Consider the following 24,568-nt stretch of genomic DNA (forward strand, 5'->3'; position numbering starts at 1 on the left):
ATCTATTAAAATTTGTTCTCATTTAAAAAGAAAGTCAAAATAATCAATAAGTCTAGTATTTATTTAGAAGTAAAACATTTTCGGAATGTGGACACTAACAAACCATCTGCCCGTGGTCGATGATAAATGCATCTTGTGCCCACTGTGGTTTAGAGGGTGCATCAGCCTGGTCAAAGTTAGGACTTCAAAGTCACAGAACAAATAGTTAGTGGTAAACGTGAACCAGAACTCTAAATTATCGGGTCTTATAACTTCCTATTTTCCTTTTTCCAGCTTCTTTCACTTAATGTTTTCAAGGTCCACCATGTCGTAACATGCCAGTCCTTCATTTCTTCTTATTCCTGAGTCATATTTATCTTTCCTATCTTTCAAATGCTTTTATTCCTCAACCAGTCTCCTTGCTCTGGATACAGTTACACTTGTTTACATTTTTTGTTGTTCAAAAGAATCACAAAAAATAGCCTAATCGACAAAATAACTAATGATCTTACTGGATTATACCTCACAGATAAAATAAATATCCATGAGTCCATACTAATATAACTAAATAATTGAAAAAAGTGACTTAATTAGGAAGCAGAGACAGCTTTTCTTTACAGAATTCCAATTAATAAATGTAGAAGAGGAAAGCAGAAAATGACCATTAGGCAAACACAGTAACAGTATGTGTACACATGATCCATAGATGGAAGCAAAAATTAATGGGCAAAAGTATAAGCAGAAACAGGATATCTGCAGAGTTTCAAAGTATCTCCTCCAAGATATTTACTAGTTATAGAAGGAACAATAAAACTTCACAGTGCTGAAACCTGGCAGATGCCACCTTGACCAAGCGACCAAGGTTAGCATCAGTGGTGGCAAGGCTTATGGACATTATGAACCTTCGACTCTGATGCACTGGGAAGGGCAGAGCATCACTCCTGCAGTTTTCTAGCAATATACAGTCCCCTTCTAATCACGAGGAAACACCAGACAAACCCAAATTGAGGGACATTCTACAAAATAACTAGCCAGTATTCCTTAAAAGTGTTAATTAAGGTCAAGAAAGATGAGGAAAGATCAAGAAGCTGTGACAGATTAAAACAGACTCCGGAGAAATAAAATGCAACTTAATTGAATCCTGGACCAGAAAAATGACATTTGTGGAAAAGCTGGTGAAATTCACATAAAGTCTGTAGTTTAGTTAATAGTATTAAACCAATTTTAATTTTTGCTTTTGATTATTATACTACAGTTATGAAAGATGTTTACATTGACAGAATAGTATTTTTTTGCATCTTTTCTTTAGGGTTAAAATTATTTTACAGTAAAACTTTATTTCAAAATCCCCAAATCTCTCTACTTTTGATTGTGCTAAAAACGACAAGTGTAATAGACATGGATCAGACTAACTGTCAGCTTTGGAGGGAAAACTGTAAAATACTGAAGAGAATTTTATGTCCATGGAGAAGCTGAGAATTCAGCAACAGAGACACGTCAATAAAGATACTGCCCTTTTCCTTCAAAGCAAAAAGCTCTACCCAATGTTACTTTCACAATCTTTTTACAACTTTTACAATTTATCAGTTACTTTAAAGCACATTTTATCCTTCATTGGGGATTATGTAGAATATATATGTTACCTCTGAATTACTTTTAAAAGTTTTATAGACACATGGACATTAAGATATTCGTGATTCCATCAAAACTATAGTCTGACTCTTATTATAAGTTGGGCTTTATACAAGAGCTAAATTATCAATTAATGTGTTATAATATGCTTCTTTGAATAAAGAAGAAATGGTAATTACCTACTAGACCTTTTCTAAAATAATCACACATAAGAAAATTATTCTGAAACCACAAGAATCTTATAACCAATAATTTTGGGGTAGAAATCTCATAAAAGGGAGGAGAAAGAGTGCAAAATGATAAGGAAAGGGCAAAAAGCATATTCAATAATTCAGTAGGCAAATTCTTACTAAAAACTAAGCGTATTACTTTGAGAATACACAGACCAGTTCAAATGATAATATTTTAATGTTTATCAAGCATTCTTACTTGCAATTACCTGTTATAAGTCAAGAACAGACCACTTTAGCATATTGATTTTAACATCAGAATTTGTTAAAAAAATTTTCTAATTCAGAAAGCCGAATGCAGAAGATATTAGTATGTTTAAACTGTTAAAAATAAACTTCAGAATTTACACAGATCAGAATTTCTCCAGGTAAAAGTAAAACTATCAAACTACTGAAATGACCTTGAGGTAACTATATCATTGTGTATTCTAAGTAGATTAAAACTACACTCTGAAACATGATCATCTTTGGTAAATTTATTAAATAAGCACAGAATTGATTAGTCAGAAATGAGTGCCATGCAATGGCTGGAAGCACGTAATAAAGAGAAGGCACCGTAACGAGCACAGATTTATAGACGGCCCAGCATGAAGTTGCCAGTGATTGCTTCTAGTAGTCTAATAAGAAAAGTAAGATTTCACTGAGAGTTTCTGTACCTGTCTCTGTTTGTTAAACCCAGAGTCACATGGCTTTAAGGAAGGAATAAAACAGAGTGAAGGACAAGAGCATAAAGTAATACATCCGATGCACATCTCTAAATATCTAATACACACAGGCAGAGCTTAGTCATTCCTCCTATTTCCCCTTCACTCTGAACAGACCACGGACAGCAGCACACAGCAAGGAGCACACGTGCATGCATACACACCCCCACCCACAGCAGCTGCATTCCACTCATGTGTGCTTGGTCATCTTACAATTATACTCTTAAAAAATTATATTATTTTGTATTGGAAGAATAAATCATGAGTCACACATTTAATAAGAAAATGAGGTACATCAAAATTGGCTATGAGAAGTCAATATTCCTACTATATGCAAGTTTAACGTTAACCTAAAAATACTGAATAAGAAGGTTTAGTTACTTAGACTATCGCATGATCATAAAATATCTAGCCACACTATAGGTCATGTTCAGAAATACACTGTCAAATTTCAGTTTTGCTTCTTTGGGTATGTGGCACACAATAGATGCGCTAAATATCATTTCATAAGAATGGTCCCAAGAGCTTCTAGCTTGAGAAACAGACAACCCTTGCAAACTGTGATGAATATAACCATTTCAATGAGGTAGATTTTTAAAAACTCTAATCTTATTTGCTTTGAATAATCACTGCTGGCAATTATTCTTCTGTACTTAGACTGATAGTAAATATTCTTAAAATGCTTAAAATGATCTAGAGATGACTGGCAATTTGTACCAAAGTTAATTTACAACACTGTTTTAGCACATTAAACGGCAGGGTTTTGCCAGCCTAACATCCAATGTCTTTCTTTTAACATTTTCAGTATCTGGAGCACTTCGTGGAAACCCTGTTTTCTAGTTTACACTATCGACCTTATTATAAATAGGTTTTTAAAAAGTTGTCTGTAGAGATTTGCAAAAATACCAAAATAGGAGTGCTAAGGAAATTAGTTTACTACAAGACATCCAAAACACAAAAGAAAGCACAAAATTATTAACCTGGTTGGAAAATGTAACTTACTCTTCAAGCTACTTAAGAAATGGTTGGAAAATGTAACTTACTCTTCAAGCTACTTAAGAAATACTAGGTCAAAGTTGACCGATTAGGCATAACACTACATTTTAAGAGCAATCTTTTAAAAAACACAAGTACTGGCAGGGTATGGTGGCTCACACCTGGAATCCCAACACTTCAGGAGGCCGCGGTGGTGGATGCCTTGAGGTCAGGAGTTCAAGACCAGCCTGGCCAACATGGTTAAACCCTGTTTCTACTAAAAGTACAAAAATTAGCTGGGCTAATTTTTCATTGTGTGGTGGCGCATGCCTGGGTCCCAGCTACTCGGGAGGCTGAAGCAGGAGAATCACTTGAATCCAGGAGGCAGAGGTTGTAGTGAGCTGAGATTGTGTCCAGCCTGAGTGACAGAATGAGACTCTGTCTCAAAAAAACAAACCAAAATGAAAAAAAACAAAATAAAAACACAAGTACTCAACTACTGCAACGAACATAATTTTGTTATTTTTAAACTTTTAACTGTACTCTAGGATTTCATAACTTTACTGTAATATTATTTCTGTGAAAATATCCCAACCAATTTAGCTGAAAATTGTTTAGGAAAAAAAGTTCTCTTGAGTTGAAGTCTGGTACAAAGACGTTCAACCGGGAAGTGAAGACAATTTTTGACTACACTTTAATAAAAGGCAAAAATGGGCAAATACTTTTCCAAATTCAAACAGAATAGTACAAATTCACTTCTAAGACACTTTAAAAAGTGTCAATGGTGTTAAAGCTGGTTGAGGCTACTGTGCAAAGTCACTGAGAGCTGACAGGGAGCACCTGTCCTGAGCCTGAAGCCTAAACACAACCTGAAATGCCTTTGGCTCCCTACCTATGGCACCTTTAACTTTCTTGTCCACGTCTTCTCCTGAACAATGAGAGACAGCTTTAACTTCTAAATCAGTGGCAAAATAAAATTCTCTACAGGTGAGCCCCGCTTTTTTATTTTTTGAGACAAGATCTGCTCTGTCACCAGGCTGGGGGTGCAGTGGTGTGATCTTGGCACTCAACTGATCCTCTCACCTCAGCCTCTCAAGCAGGGGGACTACAGGTGTGCACTACCATGCCCTGCCCGGCTATCTTTTTTTTTTTTTTTTTTTAAGAAACGGTCTTGCTATGTTGTCCAAGCTGGTCTTGAACTTTTGGGCTCAAGTCATCCTCCTTCCTCAGCCTTCCAAAGTGCAGGATTGCTGCAGGAGCCACCACATGGGGACTGTGCAGGGATTGCTGCAGGAATCACCCCATGGGGACTGTGCAGGGACTGCTGCAGGAACCCTCCCATGGGGACTTGTTTTCACTTTTTACTTGGTCACTCCACTGACTGGATCCTGTTTGATGAAAACCAAGACTTTCAGTTTTAATATCTTCATTCAATAGTTTTCATCAACATCTAAAGGCAAAGGTAACAGCACACTGGAGATCATGATACTGTGTTAACACTGCCTTTGCAGTTCTGAAATTCTTTATGATTAAACTTTGTGCTAATTATTGTCATGCTTTCTCAACAGGGTATAAAAGTCATCTAAATAAAGCTGTCCAAAGGTAACCAGTAAACCCGGTGGCTGAGTAGGTCAAGAAAGAATGACTTCATAGAACTGATAATTCCCTCGGTGGCCTTCAGGTCCATACTCTATGAGGCAGGATTTTCACCAGTTTTGTTCACTGCTGTATCCCATGAGAATAGCGCCTCTTACACTCAATAAATATTTGTTGAACTGATCACACAAGCATCTGTGGTACTCAATGTAAAATAATTCAGGGAAAAATGAAAGAATGAAGAAATGCTTTATTGTTCCTTTGAATATGCGCTTTTCAATGAAACACAGTTACCACCAGGAGCAGCATACCTTAAATTAAGGCAGACCACAGAGCTTTTAAAGCAACTCTTTGAGATGACAGAATAACATGCCACTGAGGAGACCTGGCCGGACACAGGCCCTCAATACTGGGTCCTTCGCTTCAGCAGAGTCACAGAATGGTGTGATTGCTGCCATTTCCTAGTGGGAACTGGACTCAAAGAAGGTAAAGGCACCAATGAAAATATCCCTGGAAAGCTGTCAAAATTTTAAAGTATATGAAGTATTCAAATAACCTAGAAATTCTTCTAAATTCTAAGAAAACAAACCGATTAACACCTTTAGGCCTAAGAAGCATCAACAGATAAAAGTCTGTGTGAATCTAAATTGATTGGAGTATTTGTACACCACTCCCATGACTGAGACAAAGATGATTTAACCAAAAACAGTTTGAGTTCTGCATCTTTAAGGCTCCATGGATTCTGGCCTTTGGGCAGTAGTAGCAGTAGTAATAATAATAATGAAGTACTTAAAGTATGCTAAGGCTGACTAATCCTTAAATCAGACCTATGAGGCAGGTCTGCTTTTCCTGGTGAGAAAGCTGAGAATCAGAGGTGTGAAGTAATCTGTCCAAGGCAAAGAGCTCATCATCAGGGTCTGTTTACCTCAAAAGACCAAATACCTGACTAAGTCACGCTCAGGACGAATGGGGTGGAGCTACCAGCATGGCGGTGAGCGCCACGGTCTCCTGCATTCTAGTTCCAAATCTGGCACCCCTTCCCGTATCCCTCAAGTAAGTCTCACACGTTCCATCTGTGCCATGTGGAGACTAGCACTCCTGGGGGACCCTCAAGAGAGAAAGCAACTGTAATGTGGGTGCCAGGATTCTGCGTTTATTGGTTTTATAAACTGGAGTTTTGATTAAGAGTTCATTTCTAAAAGCTTCTATGCTTTGGAAGTTTGAAAAACACTGTTCCTTTCTAGCCCTAATATTCGGGGGAGCATGTCTTGCATATATGTACTAATTTTTTAACCTGGTTTCACAAGAGTTGGCATATATTTTTTTCTCTATTATACAATTATTTTTTAAAAGCTAGTATGGAGGCTTATAGATATATCCAAATGTTTCACAGAAGTGAGGATTTATATTATTAATATATTTATATCTTTATATTAACATATTTTTATCAATATATTATTTATTATATAGTATATAATATAAATGTTGTATATTAATATAAATATTTTCTAATATATTATTTATATTATATATTATTAATTTATATAAATCTTCACTTCTGTGGAACACTTGGATATATCTATAATTTATCTGAGAAGTCCCCACCTGGACTTCACAAGGTATATAAGCACTACAATGTTCCTTAATGTGAGAAAACTCAATTATTTTTATAAGGATCTAATTTATAAAGGTGATTCAGATGTTCCTCTTGGCAAATATATATATATACACGCACACACATATACACACACACACACACACACACACACACACACATATACATATATAGGGGATCACCTCTATTTTGAAAAGACCATAGCTGGTTAACCCCTTATGGTCTGGCTTTCTTAACATATTACCTTGTGACATGACAATTTGTCCAAAAACGTTTGTGCAGCTCTTGACTTTTCTACAAGCTTTGTACAGGGACTGCTGACTGAGCAGAGATGGGACCAATGGGAAGTCCCATTGTCCAGAAACAGTTTTCTGCTACAGGGCTCGATGGGCTACATACTTTTCTATTAGGTATGCTCTGTTGGTCCAACTACAAAGTTCTGGCAATGTTCCCACGTACTGATTCTTTGCCTTTCCACCACAGCTTTCAATCTGGCATTGAACTAAGTGACTACTTACTTTTTCTAGGCTTCGACAAAACAAATTTTACATGCTATTGTCATTGTTAATTTCTTAAAAGCAAAAGAAGCTTAGTAAGCATCTATTATTTGCTATAGTAATCATAAAATGATCTTTTCATAGTAAAATAAAAGCAAATGATATGGTTATTTTACTAGACAAAGTCACTAATATATGCAGAGTGCACCTTTGTTGAGCTTCTAAACACATTTCAAGAATCACATGATTTCCCCTTCTCCAAAAACTCATTTCAAAATTTGCCTAATGCTCCTTTACTGGTCCCTAAAAAAAAAAACTACAGACACCTTTTAATGACATGTATTTGTCTACATTCTTGAGCATGGGAATAGCTACTATGTCAGCATGTCTGTGTCATTAAGGCCACTAACTTCTTCACAGTATCTGGTTTTCTTCAAAAATTTGCTGAGGAATTTTAGCTCAGAGAACTGAACTGCATGCAATGAATCTATATGCTAAAGGGTCTCTGGCTAAAGGTCATTCTTGCATATAGTGATGATGACCCATAAAGATTCCATAAGCACTAAAGAGCATTATTGTGGTTTACTGCGGATAACTGAAGTCACTTAAATACTTCAGCTGAAACGTTAATGACTTTAAAAGAATATCAATCTCTCAATGAAAGCACCACAACGGTTCTCTTTTTCTCTCCTACTAACATTAACTCAAAGGAAATTAAAGCTAAAAAAATATTGCTGGCTGGGCATGGTGGCTCACACCTGTAATCCCAGCACTTTGGGAGGCCGAGGCAGGCAGATCACAAGGTCAGGAGTTCGAGACCAGCCTGGCCAACAAGGCGAAACCCCATCACTACTACAAAAATACAAAAATTAGCCAGGCATGGTGGCGGGTGCCTGTAATCCCAGCAACTCAGGAGGATAAGGCAGGAGAATCACTTGAAACCGGGAGGCTGAGGTTGCAGTGAGCTGAGATGGCGCCACTGCATTCCAGCCTGACCAAAAGAGTGAAACTCTGTCTAAAAAAAAACAACCTATTGCCTGCCAAACTGCATGTTTTAAGTTAAAAATTACAGATAAACTTAGGATGCAGTATTTCACCATGTTAACTCTAACTCCTATGCCACATTTCAGCACAGCTATAGGCTAAACTGACCATATTACATGGGTGTAGCATAGTCTATAAATAAAACAACCGAAGTTAAAATACAAACTGGGTTCTTTTTTTCTGAGATAGAGTCTTGCTCTGTCGCCCGGGCTCTAAATGAAGATTTTAAAGCTCATCACAAACTTATTTCTTATTAAGTACGAAGTCTTATATAGTAGGGTTTTTTTTGAGACCAAGTCTCGCTCTTGCCGCCCAGGCTGGAGTGCAGCAGTGCAATCTCAGCTCACTACAACCTCTACCTCCCAGGTTCAAGCGGTTCTCCTGCCTCGGCTTCCCAAGCAGCTGGGATTATAGGTGCCCACCACCACGCCTGGCTAATTTTCGTATTTTTTTTTAGTAGAGACGGGGTTTCACCACGTTGGCCAGGCTGGTCTCGAACTCCTGACCTCAAGTGATCCGCCCACCTCAGCCTCCCAAAGTGCTGGGATTACAGGCGTGAACCACTGCGCCCAGCCACATACAGTAATTTATGAAGTAATTCCCTCTACAAGGTTTGTTTGTTGGTTTGTTTCGTTTTGTTTTGTTTTAAAGAAACCTACCTTAAGGTGTTGGCAAAAAATAAATAAACAAATAATTTCTTTTACATGCTGAATGATCTGTTTATCTGGAAAATTTATTTTAATATATAGGTAAAGAAAAGTATTATAGTACTGCACTAAAACTCAGACTAAGACTTAACTAAATGTAGACACCAAGATTGAGTTACTAAAGATGCATTTTTGGTCTAGATCATCTAGCTCATGTGTCTTTTTGTAGTCTCAAGGCTAACACTGGATACTTTTCTAAAATATTCCACATGTGTAATACTAACTACAGGCTTAACAGAAATAGTCAAAGGCAAAGCTAGAGTTCACAATAAGGAGCAAATACTACCATCTGAACACCCCTGATGGCTGCTAGAAAAAGCCCTTCCTTATTGGAGAATCAAAAAAAAACCCATCCCATGTATTGAAAAAGGGGAAAAGTAGGAGGAAATGAGTGAAGTTAAATATCCGCTTTTTAATAAATTCATGAACCATAATTATTAGCATTCAGCTACTCTATACTAGCTGCTCATCACACCACAAATGCAGAGTTAGTGAGCTGCTATCATCACAATTAAGACAGTCATTACTAAGGCAGAAGCAACGAGATGCCAGCGATCCACACCACAGGACTACTCCATTACCCTCGAGGAGTCTGTGGGTGAAGAAAGCCCCTCAGCAGCATCCTCCTTGATAACTTCCTAACAACACAAAACAGGAGAGTGTGGGTGAAAAGGGGAAGGGGGGAGCCAAACTGTGAAGACAAATGAACATGATGGTAAAATAATACATGACACTGAAACTCAACAGTTCATGCGAACAGATCTTCCCTGCACAACACTTTACAAAATAAACAGCAGTGTTAGTGCTGTCGCTTTTTGCCTTCTGATTTATAAAAATATATTAACAGAGAGTTTCTTTTTTTAAATTATTACTTTTATCATCAGGAACCTCTAATATTTTGGGCACAAATGTCTTTTATTAGATTCAATAGCTCATTGGAAGAATTTCCCTTATCTTGTTTGATTCCTGTCATTTGATTGAAATGTTCTTCCTTCAATACATCCTCTATTTTTTATATCATGGTGCTAATATATATATATATGCTATAAAGGTACTGTATACACATGTTCTTTACGAAGATATTAGAAATTACCAAATGTAAAGGCTTAGTTTTAAAAGTTTTGGTAGTAAACACCATATTTACAAGACAGAAATTTCTGGTTATAAACAAGTCAACACTTATTCACTGAGACTGCTAGTCGTTTTCCTTCCATAGATATTTACCAGAAATGAAAACAAATACATTTTATGTTAGTAATAGGCTATGTTTCTTAAAACTATGTATAAAATAACTTGCACTCTTTTACTATGTAAAGGAAATAAGCAAACCTTGATGCTATCTATGTTTATTATTAAATTAATATTTTCGTTACCCTTTTATATACTTACTAGGCCATTGTTCTGATCTCTGGGCAAACTCGTTTTTACTGATGGACGTGAGATGAGATGTTGGGAGCCGCCAGGGTAATACCTTGGCGTGTAAAGGTATGGGGCAAAGAATGGCTAGGGAAAAACACGTAACAAAAAAGGGGTAAACAATTACAGAAATGAAAGTGTAATGAGATTTTTCAAATGAAACCAATAACACACAACTCCAAAATTTTAATGCAAATGACAAAATGACAAAACAAAAGAAAAAAAAAGCCTCACTCATATTCCATAAGATACTAAACTCAAACTTAAGACATATTACTTACATTTTTATATTGGTCATTTCATGTAAGCTTTTTTTAGAAAAATGAGCAACTAAAGTTTTGCACTTTACAGTTTGACACGAGTTTCTCTCTATATTTAATATGTTTACAAGCTTACCATCTGTCAGGTTCTAAGTGATTTAACCAATATTAACTCATAATCTTTTTAAAAGAAGCAGACTGGAATCTTAATACTATTCCTTACCAATAAAAGAGATTAGCCTAAATAAGACCAAAAAGAGTCTGGAATATATGAGAACACTCTGGCACAAATTCCAAGAATAATGTTATTACAAGTTCCTGGAGTTCACCTCTAGTTTACACCCTGGAGTTTATATCCTAAATAAGCAAGCACATTAAAAAAAAAAAAAAAATAGGTGGAGAATCCACTGTTTGTGTGAGATTTATAGCAATGGCATGCATTTGTAACCAGTTTCATATAAACAGAAGATACCAAATTATATGGGCTGAACATAAAGACTGAAGTTCATGAAGTTTTGTTACACTGACGTGAAACCTTGCCCACCCTTTTCACTCCTGCCAGCTTAGAAGAATTATTCTGCTTTTAACTTTAAGACTAAAAAATCTCAAATAACTACAGCGAAAAGTAGCTAGATTTAAAACAAAAGAAAACTGTAAATGTTTTAAAAAATGATAAAATACTATTAACGATGATTACATTATTGTTATTCATGAAATTAGTGAACATAGTATCTCAGGCCAGATGGTAAGGTAATCTTTAGTTTTTTAAAATAAGCTTCTCGGTTTCAAATTTTCAGTGGGCATCAACAGAGCTATTTTATGTAAACTTACACAGCAGATTTTAAGAATGGTAAATAAAAACCTGCATTTCACACTATCTACCACACAGTTAAATTTTAAAAGATGGAATACATGATAAAATGCTATTATTCCACCTTTGTCTCCTTGTCCAAATAGAAAAACGGAATAACATTTCTAGGGCCTCTTTAAACAGTACCTAATTACTTATATGGGCAACATTTTTCAAAAACTGAAAGTTTAAATTCTAGAATCCTTTCTTTGTCATATTTATTCTACATTCTCTTTCTTCCCAGCTCATATGAAATGCATTTACGCAGGCAGTTTAGGCACTAGGCTTCTATGACTAACTAGGTCCTATGTTTTCTCGAATTAGACTAAAAAGGGAGACAGCAAAAATAAGAAATTGCATCTTAAGAGAACAGTTCCAAAAAGTGTAACCCCAAGTTCATGCTCCATTTTCCTACAGGAAATGTTAGTGTTTGAGGTCATTAAAGTGAGAATATAGCCTACTAAACTTGACAGGGCCTGAATACCACTGATAATTAGTTGCATTTCATTTTTTCATCTAGGAAATTATCTTATTTATATTAAGTAAAAAAGTATAGATGACTGAAGATAACATAAGACTCTAAAAATAGGCTAGAGTGCTACTATTTGGAAAAACATCTGAGTTTCATAGCAGTACTTTCCTATTATTATCTCACATTTAAAAGACAAAAGCATATTAAGTATAGGTTTACTAAACTACTGGAAGAATCTAAGTTTATCATTGTTTTAAATGCCAATATAAGCTATTATACAAGATATAACAAATAGAATATTTGTTATATATGTTTATAAACAAAGAAACAGATTCCTTTGAAGCATAGGACAGTCACTGTTGACCCTATGGAGTCCATTTACTTATCAAGAAACTAAATAAAAGAAAAAATATCTAATATTCAGACTCTCTTGAGATCTAGAACACACTAAAATTCTAAATTATTTTGATTTCCAAAAACTCCTATATTTTACATTCAAACTTTACATTTTTCCTATGTTAAAGCCAAAGCACAGTTTTAAAACAGTAACAGAACCTACCAGCAGAAAACTGAGGTGTCCCTGGAACAAATTCTTAAAAATAAAGCTGCCTCCAACTTCCTTACCCTGTTGTAGAAGGGATGCTGAGGGCCTGTCATGCCACTGTAATAGCTGCTGTGAGGCTGTGGTGACACCACTCCACCTGCGAAGGGCCCATTGAAGGACGTGGAAGAGCACACAGATGGGGGCTGGCTGTACGCTGATGGTGCCCTAGGAGGACCCTCATGTAGAGGGAGCGGTGGGTACGCCAGTCCTCCGATACTGATCTGCTCTCTGGCAGCGCGAACATCTGAAAGATTCAATCAGACCCCACAAGGCAAGAGAAAATAGGACATTAGGAATTAGTCCAATTATCACATTCTTCTTTAGTTACCAGGCAGAAACACGACTTTATCACTCTTGCCAGCGATTCCAACTAGATTAAAAAAGAAGACAGAAAATCTTGAAAACTCACAGGCCTTTCAGTGAGAACTGCCCAGCTACTTTGCATAAAAAGCTTTTTCACCATTCGAAGTCACCAATATCTGGATTCTTCTCTTCAGTTATTAGAACTACTGACTCATCTCTAACTCTTAAAGGATTTAAGATATTCTAACAATTCTTTTGATTCATAATGTTATCAACTATTAATAACTCATATTGGGTATTAACACATACAATGTCAGCAAAGACTGTGGGTTTGCAAATTATGAGACTGATCCACCTCTGAACAACAATAACAAATTCCACAGCCATGTAATATCCTTTGACATCAGCCTTGTAACAGGTACCTAGAAAACAGAATACAGAAGTAGTTTAAGGTGATCTCTTCACAGTTCCTGGAAAACTCAAAGGCAGGTCAGCAGAGCCATGTCATACAAAAGACTGTTTCAATGAAGGTTTTATGTGTGTGCATGTGCATAGAGTGGTACCTCCAGAACTTCATTTATTTCAAAGCCTTAATGTCACTACCCTGAAGCTCTAGTCCCCAGATTTAAGTTAATATCTGAAAAGTAATATAAAGATTTTCTTACTTCTCTGGATAGAGATCCCTATTAAGAACCGAAGACTGGTGACAGGCAAATTACAAAGGATGGACATCATGAAGTCATGACTGTATGTTAAAAGAAATCCAATTCCAAGGTTCCAAAGTAAGGACTTGGGCAGGGGCGCGACGGGTGGGGACAGGGATCATAATAAAGTGAGTTCCACAAATACTAACAGGATTTTCTTTACATTCTCAAAAGGATACCAAGACTCCTAATCTTTAATTTCATTAATTTTTCTGTGTAGTGCTTAGTTTAATACCTCTTGGTTTTTCATAGAGCAGGAGAAATGTATACAAATAAGTTAGAAACATGAAAATTCTTAGGACTTCAGATGAAAATGAAATTTACTACTAATACCCACCTGCAATAATTTCCCGTAGTTTGGGATCTAGGTTTACAGTGCATGGCAAAAAGACTTTTACATCTCGAGCCACAAGAACTGGGGTCCTTGAAGATAAAAACACCTCAAAATTTCTTATATCTCCATCAATTTCAAGCAGTGGCTCAACATCCTTAGTTGTTGGAATATTCTTTGATATTCTTCAAATAAGAAATCAATGAAAAAGGTTATCAATGTCACTATTAGAAAGGCAAATTCTGCATGTCACCTGAAGTTACTTATACAACAAATACACATCTTGGTCTGATTGATTTGGTCTAATTACACATCGGCTCACTGCAACCTCTGCCTCCAGGTTCAAGGGATTCTCCTGCCTCCGCCTTCCGAGTAGCTGGGATTACAGGTGTGCACTACCATACCCGGCTAATTTTTGTATTATTATTATTATTATTTTTTTTTTTTTTTGAGACGGAGTCTCGCTCTGTCGCCCAGGCTGGAGTGCAGTGGCCGGATCTCAATTCACTGCAAGCTCCGCCTCCTGGGTTTATGCCATTCTCCTGCCTCAGCCTCCCGAGTAGCTGGGACTACAGGCGCCCACCACCTCGCCCGGCTAGTTTTTGTATTTTTTAGTAGAGACGGGGTTTCTACTAAACCCCGTAGAGACGGGGTTTCTACCATGTTAGCCAGGATGGTCTCGATCTCCTGACCTAAGGTGATCCACCCACCTCAATCTCCCAAAGTGCTGGGATTACAGGTGTGAGCCACCACGCCCAGCCAAAAATCTATTTTTAATTTTTAGGGTTTATTTAATTTTTTTTTATTTTTGAGACAGAATCTTGTTCTGCCGCCCAGGCTGGAGTGCAGTGGCACAATCTTGGCTCATTGCAACCTCTGCCTCCCTGGCTCAAGTGATCCTCCCACCTCAGCCTCCGGAGTAGCTAAAACTACAGGCTCATGCTACCAAGCCTGGCTAATTTTTATATTTTTCTATACAGACAAGATTTCTCCATGTTGCCCAGGAGGCTCTTGAACTCCTGGGCTCAAACAATCCATTCACCTCACCTTCCCTATTGGGATTACAGGCATGAGCCACCTCACCCAGTCTAAAATTTTTTTTTAATAAAAGAGAAAGAAACTCAAAAAAGTAGTATTTTACAAAAAAAGGTAACAATGTGTACGGCCAGATTCTACTGCCTTTGGCCATGGCAGGACATGGGTGGGGAAACAGGAAGGAGAGCCAGCCGCGCATGCACAGGCATGTCATATGCTTCAGGTCAACTAAGCTGGCTACGGTCACCGCTCAGTGAAGATTCACTGAGTTATCGCTTTACAGATGACGACAGTGGCCTCAGACAGATTAAACAGACTGCCCAAAGTCACACAACTAGGAAAGAGAATCTGGTTCTGAAACCCATGCTTTTTAAATAGAATACCACAGTTTTCCTTTGCAAAGAAAACAAGAAATGAAGAACTTATAAATAAATTACACAAATTAAAAAAAAAAGTTAGTATAAGTTTTTCCTTTTTTAAAAAGGGTTTTGTTTCCTATTGTAAAAGTAATATATGCTTACTATATAGGTATATACACAAGACGGAAAACAGACAGGAAAACATATACTTTTGCCAGTCAGACACAATACCTGCTAATATAATATATCACTTAGTCTTATTATGCGGAATGTTTTGTATAACTGAGTTCAAGTGATATGTAAACAATTCTGTATCATGCAGAGACTCTTGAATGTAAAATAAGTAATATTCATTTAAAAACATTTATTAAACACTACTGTATAAAACCGTAGTTTTTGTAGGTCGAAAATGGTCAAATGTTGACAATTCCTGATCTAAGGCAGTAAGCAAGAACGAATCACTGAGGGATAAAGAGAAGAAAAAGAAAGAGAATTTAAAAGACAAGGGGTACATGAGAAAACTAGAAACAACCCAAATGTCCACTTACAGATGGAAGGATAAATAAATGGTGGTATATCCACACAGTGGACTACTACTCAGCACTAATAAAAAAAATGAACTACTGATACAAAGAACATGGATGAATCTCTCAATAAATTAATCCAGCCAATAAAGAGTGCACAGCAGTATGTTTTCATTTCTATGAAACTAGAAAATGCAAACCAATCTAAAGTATCAATGCAGACCAGGGTTTGCTGTGAAGTTAGGAATGTGAGGCAGGAGGGAGGCAAGGGAGGGTAAGGAACAGGTGGAAAATTTTGGAACTGATGGAAACATTCACTCTCTTGATTGTGGTGGTGACTTTGTGGGTATACACATTTATCAAACTCCTGAGATTGGTCAATTTAAATATGGCAGTTTATTTTATGTCAATTATACCTCAAAAGTTCTTTAAAATCACTGAATATATCTTTCCAATTAAACAAGAATATTACCCGTTAGATTATACTAAGTGAGCACAGTTGCAGAGGAGCAGTAAGATTTTCATGCTCTTCAAAAAGTGAAATGGGAACCTTATTCTAATGTTAGTAACAGTTATAACATTTCTTTGGGACTAGCACTTTACTGCTCAGACCCAATACTTGGCTAGTAGCCAAATATTAAAAGTCATCTAAGGGAAAAATCCAGAGAACACAATTAGCAAACAAGAAGAGAATAGGATGCTGGTGAGAAAATAAGGGTAGCAATTTTATCTTAATTAATTTCAGAAAGTTCCTTTTACAGACACAGACACATGCACAAGACAGAAAAGCCCTGTGAGATGGGGTTACTTTTAATACATTAAAATCGTGTTCAAACTGATTATTAAATACATTTAAAATGAAATGGAAAACCTGGAGAATGGTTGCAAGTGGCGATAAAATCAGAGCTTAAACAGTTAAATAGGTAGTTAATCTATTTCAGGAGTTGAACACAAAATACTAAAAAGAGAATCTAGAAAGATTTAGATAAAAACACACAGCTGACAAGTCACATGAAACAAATTAACTGCATTTTAATGCCAGCTCTGCTTCTGCCTGAATGCAACAGTGTTCTCAGTATGATGAACAATGCTGCTGTTCACAAGCCAACAGGCTACTGCTGGCTTCCAGATTGAAGTCTCTATTCTAACCTTCTGAGCTCAATACATTAAACTCTTCTGCTGAAAGAGATATTTATGTAAATGATAATCTTTTGGCAGTGGGCCATCAAAATCATATGTGCTTTTATTTTCAGATATTTTCCAAAGGTTAGCATTTAAAGAATTTAAGTAACTTCACTTTTCAATTAAGAGTGAATTTAAATTTCCAGTATTATGAATCATGTGAATTAAAGTTGCCAGCAGTTAAATGGCCCAAAGAAAGCGTTATAAAACCTCAGGCACCAATGAGCTCCTAGTAAGTCTAAATGCAATTTCCTTCTATGCTACCAATCTAGCAATACTTGTTAATGCCAACATCAATGTAAGTTAAAAGCATTTTGATTATAAATGACAGTGGTTTATACAAAGTCCATATTAATTCCTTGGCAGAAATTGCACAAACTATTCATATCACTTCCATTCAAAATGAGGTTTTAAATTACATAAAAGACTTCTATTTTAAATCAAAATATAAACAGATTCTTAGAGCAGAATTTATGAAGAAGGTATTATTTATCACATTTTATCTAAAAGTAGCTGCCTAATAATGTCATTATTTAGTAGGGCATTAAAAAATAAGACACATTTTCTTTAAAAATTTAAACACAGAAAACTCTTAAATGCCTTAGAATTTTATTACCTTGAAACAAATTTAACTTCTAATAGTCTCTCAAATACTTTCTACCAGTGAATGCCCATTTATTAAGTACTATCCATGTACAGAACACTTTGGAGATTCTGGGAGACAGACAGAACACACAGACAGAAAACAGCCACTTGGCATTGCAGCCAAAAAGTCAGAAACAAAGATAAAATGGAGTCCATTTATACGCCCACTGCCATCTGTGAAAAGGCAAAAACCCGGGCTGGGCGCGGTGGCTCACGCCTGTAATCCCAGTACTCTGGGAGGCCGAGGCGGGTGGATCACGAGGTCAGGAGATCCAGACTACCCTGGCTAGCACGGTGAAACCCGTCTCTAATAAAAATACCAAAAATTAGCCAAGCATGAGGTATCTTGCAATTGCATATGAATTTAAGGATCAGTTTTCTGTTTCTGCAAAAAAAGGCCACTGGAATTTTGATGGGTATAATATTAAATCTGTAGATCACTTCAGGTAGTATGTTTAGTCTTCCTACCCACGAGCACAAGATGTCTTCCCACTTATTTAGATCTTTCATTTCTTTTGGCAATTTTTTTTAGTTGTCAGTGTACAAGGCTTTAACTTTCTTGGTTAAAGTTATTCTGAGGTATTTTATTCTTTTAGATGCTACTGTAAAATGAACTGCCTCCTTAATTTCCTTTCAGATTGTTCACTGAAGGTGTACAGAAACACAACTGATCTTTGTGTGTTGATCTGTACCTGCTGATTAATTAGCTCTAACAGCTTTCTTGTGGGCTCTTTGGGATTTTTCTATATATAGAATCATCATCCAATTTGGATTCTTTCATTTATTTTGCTTGTCCAATTGCAATGGCTAAAGCTTCTAGTGCAAAGTTGAATAGCTGTGGTGAAAGTGGGTATTTTAGTTAGCTCAGGCTGCTGTAGCAGAATACCATAGGCTGGGTGGCTTAAACAGCAGACATTTATTTCTTGAAGTTACAGAGGCTGGAAGTCAGAGATCAAAATGCCAGATGGTAAGGTTCTGGTAAGGGCCTTCTTTTTGGTTTGCAGATGATCCTCTTCCTATGTCCTGACATCAAGGACACTACAGAGAGAGAAAAGCTCTCTAGTTTCTTCTTAGAAGGGCACTAATCCCATACGAGGATTCCACCCTCATGACCTCATCTAAACCTAATTATCTCCCAAAGGTACCAACTCTAAATAATGTCATATTGGGGGTTTGGGCTTCAACATAAAAAATTTTGGCAGGACACAAGCATTTGTTCATAGCAGCAGGCATCCTTGTCCTGTTCTTGTAACTTAGGAGGGATAATTTCAGTCTTTCACCATTGAGTACAATGTTAGCTGCAGAAAAGAGTAAAGTTAACCACTAAAATAATGATCTCAACATCAGGCCTACATCCAAAAGCTTTTAAACCAAACAGCTTAATATAAAGTAGTCAATTACGAAAATGAAGACTATGCTACCCACACTATTTCCTAGCCTATTCTATTTACTGCAATCTTTGGAAATTCACTTTATGAAAAAAAAAGTTAAGATATTTACTAGTGTTATACAAACAAAATGCAACCATTGGTTCAAAAAATAGGGTTTGTTTTTCCCCAATAAAATGCATACTTTAATAGGACTATTTGAATAAAAATCCCATACAGATGGAAAGTGTACTTAACATTAAGAAAGCAGGGCAGCAACATGTCCCACAACATAGAACACTCATTTGGCTCAATCAAGATGAATTACCCTTTCAACCAAATATCTTTTTTTAATATTTATTTATTACAAATGTCACAGTCAGTTCAGTAAATGCCAACAGTCATACAGCTTTAACCTTTAGTCATGAGAAGTACACTTGACTGTTTCCAAAGGGATATGTGAGGCCATCTTCATTTCAGAGGAGCAGAAGTGACTACTGTTGTTTGCTCTTTAATGTTTCAACTAATCACTCCATTGTCTCACGAAGGCCAGTGCCTCTGATTGCTGAAGTTCTGAATATTTGCCTTTTCAGTCCTTTGAGGCAGATAATCCAAGTGAATGTGCATCTCTGAGGGAGTCATGGCCTGTTCCATGTCCTGCTTATTTGCAAATGCCCCTAAAATGGCTTTTCTCAGCTCTCCATCAACATGGCAACTAACTCTGACTTGGAAATGCCAATTCGGTCTTGGTCACAACTCTCTGCTCCACAGCATCTGTGTTTGAATAATAATATCTTCAGTATGGCTCTGTCCTCCTAAATCCCAGACTTGGAATTCTATATGTTTTCTTAGTTGGTTTTGTTTTTGTTTTAAGACGGAGTTTCGCTCTTGTTGCCCAGGCTGGAGTGCAGTGGTGCAATCTCTCAGCTCACTGCAACCTCTGCCTCCTGGGTTCAAGCAATTCTCCTGCCGCAGCCTCCTGAGTAGCTGGCAGTGCAGGCATCGGCCACCACGCCTGGCTAATTTTTGTATTTTTAGTAGAGACGAGGTTTCACCATGCTGGCCAGGCTGGTCTCGAACTCCTGACCTCAGGTGATCTGCCTGCCTTGGCCTCCTAAAGTGCTGGGATTACAGGTGTTAGCCACTGTGCCCAGCCGTGCATGGTTTTTATAAGTTACCATCTCAACATTAAATCTGATGATAGAAATGTTAGTAATGACTTTTCCAACCTGTAATCTGCATAAAATTGTGGTTTTTTCCTGTGTAATCCCCAAATTAAAATCCTCACTTCCCAGGTTCCAGACAGACTGGAAAAAAAGTACTTGAGAAAAATCTACCGTGATTAAGCCCTGTTCACCCTCACCAATCCTCAGGAACGGGTCCTAGCCTCAGCAGCAACTCCAACTCGCGGCACCTCTGCTCACTTTGGCCTCTGGCTCTGCCTCTGAGCCTGGACTTCCACACTGGATCTGTCAGTTTGTTGATATGTTCAAGGAAAATACTTGTGGTTTCATTGCTTTTCTCTACTGTTATTCTATTCTTGATTTTATTTCTCTCTACTCGAACCTTGATTATTTCCTTCCTTCCGCTAGCTTGCGGTTTAATTTGCTCTTCTTTTTCCAGTTCCTCAAGGTATAAAGTTAGGCTATTAATTTAATATCTTTCTCTTTTTTTAATGTAGGCATTTACAGCCATAAATTTCCCTCTGAGCACTGCCTTTGCTGCATCTGTAAGTTTTCATCATTCCTAATATTTTTGTAAAAGTATTTTCATCGCTATTCCATGAGTCACCTTTCCTACCATGTTGGAAAGAACACTAGCTTAGGGGGTCAGAAAGTAGACACTTTGTCTGCCACAGCGGAAGTAATAAAAGTACCAAGAGCTGAAGCTGTCCACATGCAGAAGACTGCATTAAATACACGATAGCTCTCTGCGGAGAAAAGAACTCGCTGGAAGAGAAAAGAGGCATCTGTGCTCCTGTGGTGGTCACAGAATATTCTCAAGACAATAATGCGAACAGTGCCAGGTGTTCTCACTGACACTCATTTTTCAGGCATCCTATTGAGTAACTACACTAGGAAACAATGAAGAGCTTATATACTCTGCAGGCCGAATAGATCATCATGGCATGGCTTCTTCAAGTGTGTTTGTCTGTTTATTTCTGGTTTAAAAGAAGGCATTTTCAAGTATCTAATGTGTCTGACTTACGTGTTTAAGGACAGTGTGATTAGGGTTAAATGGTGCAAACCATAAAAGCACTCGTATAAGTTGCCATGGAAAACGTCGGCAGAGCTAAACAAAGTTATTATCTCACTCACCAGAAGAGATTACTCTACATTAAACAAAAAGTATTCCCACTGAGGGTGTATATCTCTAAGATGATCTACTTGGCCAGAACATCAGGGCCCAAGATTACGTTTTTATATGAAGGAAGGAAACTTGTATACATGTAACTTAAAGGATTAAAAAAACCCTTAAACTCAGTAGAATGTCATCATGTACACAAACTGTCTTTGGCATTAAGGCTGCAATTCTGGCAACTAGATGGATGAAAGAAGAATCAACAACCAGGGAGGGTAAAATATAAAAACTCAAAGGGGTATCTGCCTAGGTTCAAGCACAATACTGGTAAGGCACTGCCTTCGTTCATGTCTACTATGTCAAATGTTCTGAGGAAGGTACGTTTAGGGGCTCTGCATCCCTCTTCTTATATAAACTCTAACAGGGAAACTATAGTTAAAAGTTATGAAGAATTGAGAAGGAAATTTAAAAAGAACTAATTGGCTGAATACCTACTGTCTGCCATTCTCTGAGGCAGTTGCTTTACCTAGTTTACCTAACTTCTCTCTCTGCATCCCATGAGGTATTTATTATTTCCATTTTTAGAATGAGGAAACTAAGGCTCAGAGAGGTAAGCAACGGATGCAGCCCCATCATGGACACAGCAGCACAGCAGGTACCTGCTCCTGACTGCTTCAAAAGCTGCCGACTGCTCACTGCACTAGTTCAAACAGGAGCCACAGACATGGCTCAAAATCCCTCAGGTAATGACTTACACGTTTTTAACTCCTTAAAACTATAATAGAAAAGAATGCTGTTACATATTACATTTTAACACACTGAAGAAGATCAACAAATAAGCTGTGCTGGTAAGTCATTCTGGATTTTTCTTTTAGTTTCAGTTTTTTGCAGACTTGGAAATAAAGCTTCTCCTCCATCTTTATGCACATATTTAATTTCCTTCATCATTTTTTCAGAATCCGGATCAGCACTTTTTTGTTTACAAAATTATGCAAACCAGTACACTACACTACAGACCAGAAGCCTGAGCAAAGTCTGTAAAATCATTAAAACTTGCATGACATGACTTTCACCGAGTCAGAGAAGCAGATAACACTTCAAATAATTATAAGAAATGTGAACATCTCCAAGATACTATTGGTGATTCACCTATAAAACAATATTCCCAATTAATCTTTCAAGTTTCTAGAACAGATTAAATGAAAACATCCTGTCATTGCAAAGAACGTTTAAACACTGATAACATTTGTATCTTCTCATGATTTAGGATTTTCTTACTGTTACAGTCCCAAAACTAATCAGAGAAACAAATAGATGTTTAAACCAATTTAGGATTGTAGGAGTCATCCACAATTCTCCAATTTTAATATTCTTCAGAATAGCTCATTTTTCTCACTAACTGAATTTATTAGGAAATGTTATAATTTAAATCAATAAACATATTAATTCTGCTTTATTTATTGGACTTTTGCATAAGATTTGGAAAAAGGCTTCCACTGGGGTAAAAGTCTAAAAACCAGTGTATTACTGCGTGATATCTACCCAGTTATGACCATGCAAGTAATCAGATATTAGTAATTCAGGTGACAAAGCAATACTTTCAGCTAGGGTAATGAGAGAAGACTTTAGTAAAGTGATGAGAGGCAAAATAACTCATAACTGACTCCACGTGAAAATAGTGTCTATCATTAAAAAGCAAAGCCTGTTTTTTGGTATCAAGAGTTTATACTTGATATTTTAAAATGTTACGACAAAAGTACATGAGATCAAATTTTCATAGCTGTTTTAGGCACCACTAGTAATATCATAAGTTGCTACCAAGTGATGAATTGTCTATGCAATTGTCGCCTTTAAGAGATCTAAAAGTGTATTACATTAATCATACATAGAATGCAAATGTTGGGTAATAAATCTGAATGACAGGCATAGAGAAAGGAGGCTGTGAACTCAAAGTAGATCTATGACTATGTTTCAGATTAAGACAAAATCTTTATTATACAAGTTCTCTTAAAAGACTTAATGTTTAAAAAGTATAGAGCCGAAGTTCTACAATGCTTAGGATTTAATATTTTTATATCTAAAGGCAAATTTGTAAGCAGATCAATTTCTTTACGCTCCTCTTTTTTCATAGCCACTATTTTCCCAAAAGTTAATTTAAACGAATTTGAGGAGACAGAAGTAGCACAACACTTCCAAACTACGTCATATGAATAGAAAACCATTCATTTGCCTGTGATAGAGATTCTCAGTGCTGAAAAATGTCCTGAAGCCATTTTTTTTAAAACAACAACAAAAAAGGAAATTCAATCTTTCATTAAACTCTCACTTGTTTTTCTACAGAAGGGGAAAGCAAAATGTATTACATCCTATTTTTGGCCGAATGTGCTAATAATGTTTGTAGTGAAATGCTCCCATCTTGTGGACTTTTTGAATATTGCTAACAGGAGCCACTACTGCAGCATGGTTTTACACCAGCAGCTCCACATTATCTTAGCATTTGAATTAGCTAGGATTTTGTTACAAATCACTTTTGTTTGTTCTTATATTTTAAAAGTGTTTAAATATTTTGATTTGAAATTCTGAAATCACAAACCTTTATTGAAAAAATCAACTTCTGGAAAAAGTTGGCTACTTGATCTGCCAAGGCATATGTAACTTTTTTGGTAAACTGAATTCTTTAATAAACAGACTTGTTTGAAAAATATAACTATACATAATGCTCTTACTATATGATAAAATAAACTGTAAACCTGCAAAAGTAAAAATTTTTTTTACATATTAAACATATATTTCTTACATATTAAAACACTTATTTCAAGAAACTGTCTTTGGTGTTAGTTTCCAACAATTTCAAACATTGTAGAACTTGCGTTCTATACTTTTTCAACGTTAAATCTTTTAAGATAACTTGTATAATAAGAGTTTTGGATAATGAAGATCTGGGTTAATATACCTGAGTTTTCATGATGACATTAGAAACACATGACTTTCGAACACTTAACACTTTTTCTTCATTCTACATTTGCATTAAACACTAAAAATGGCATTATGAGAGTAAAGGCTGAGAAAATACATTCAAAATCAAAAGTAAAAGAAAACCTATTGGCCGGGCGTGGTGGCTCACACCTGTAATCCCAGCACTTTGGGAGGCCGAGGCGGGTAGATCACGAGATCAAAAGATTGAGACCATCCTGGCTAACACGGTGAAACCCTGTCTCTACTAAAAATACAAAAAA

At 36.6% G+C, this 24,568-nt stretch overlaps 1 protein-coding gene and 1 pseudogene across 8 annotated transcripts in view; both read right to left on the reverse strand.

Annotated features, from left to right (window-relative positions):
* Positions 1-24,568, reverse strand: part of KIDINS220 (kinase D interacting substrate 220) — a 118,618-nt gene that overhangs the window by 12,746 nt on the left and 81,304 nt on the right. For 6 of the 8 annotated variants that reach the window (XM_017853448.1, XM_017853459.1, XM_017853415.1 and 3 more), the window contains 4 exons: positions 13,926-14,104; positions 12,602-12,825; positions 10,369-10,482; positions 9,561-9,617 (listed from right to left, as the gene is read on the reverse strand). In XM_017853448.1, the coding sequence (XP_017708937.1) occupies positions 9,561-9,617; positions 10,369-10,482; positions 12,602-12,825; positions 13,926-14,104 (574 nt within the window). The remainder of the gene's footprint in view (positions 1-9,560; positions 9,618-10,368; positions 10,483-12,601; positions 12,826-13,925; positions 14,105-24,568) is intronic. The other 2 variants (XM_017853429.1, XM_017853439.1) reach the window with 2 other exon arrangements.
* On the reverse strand, positions 19,526-21,000 carry LOC108515976 (ADP-ribosylation factor-like protein 1 pseudogene; annotated as a pseudogene).

This window comes from Rhinopithecus bieti, unplaced genomic scaffold, assembly GCF_001698545.2.
Source record: "Rhinopithecus bieti isolate Rb0 unplaced genomic scaffold, ASM169854v2 scaffold_1530, whole genome shotgun sequence".
NCBI classification, from domain to species: domain Eukaryota; kingdom Metazoa; phylum Chordata; class Mammalia; order Primates; family Cercopithecidae; genus Rhinopithecus; species Rhinopithecus bieti.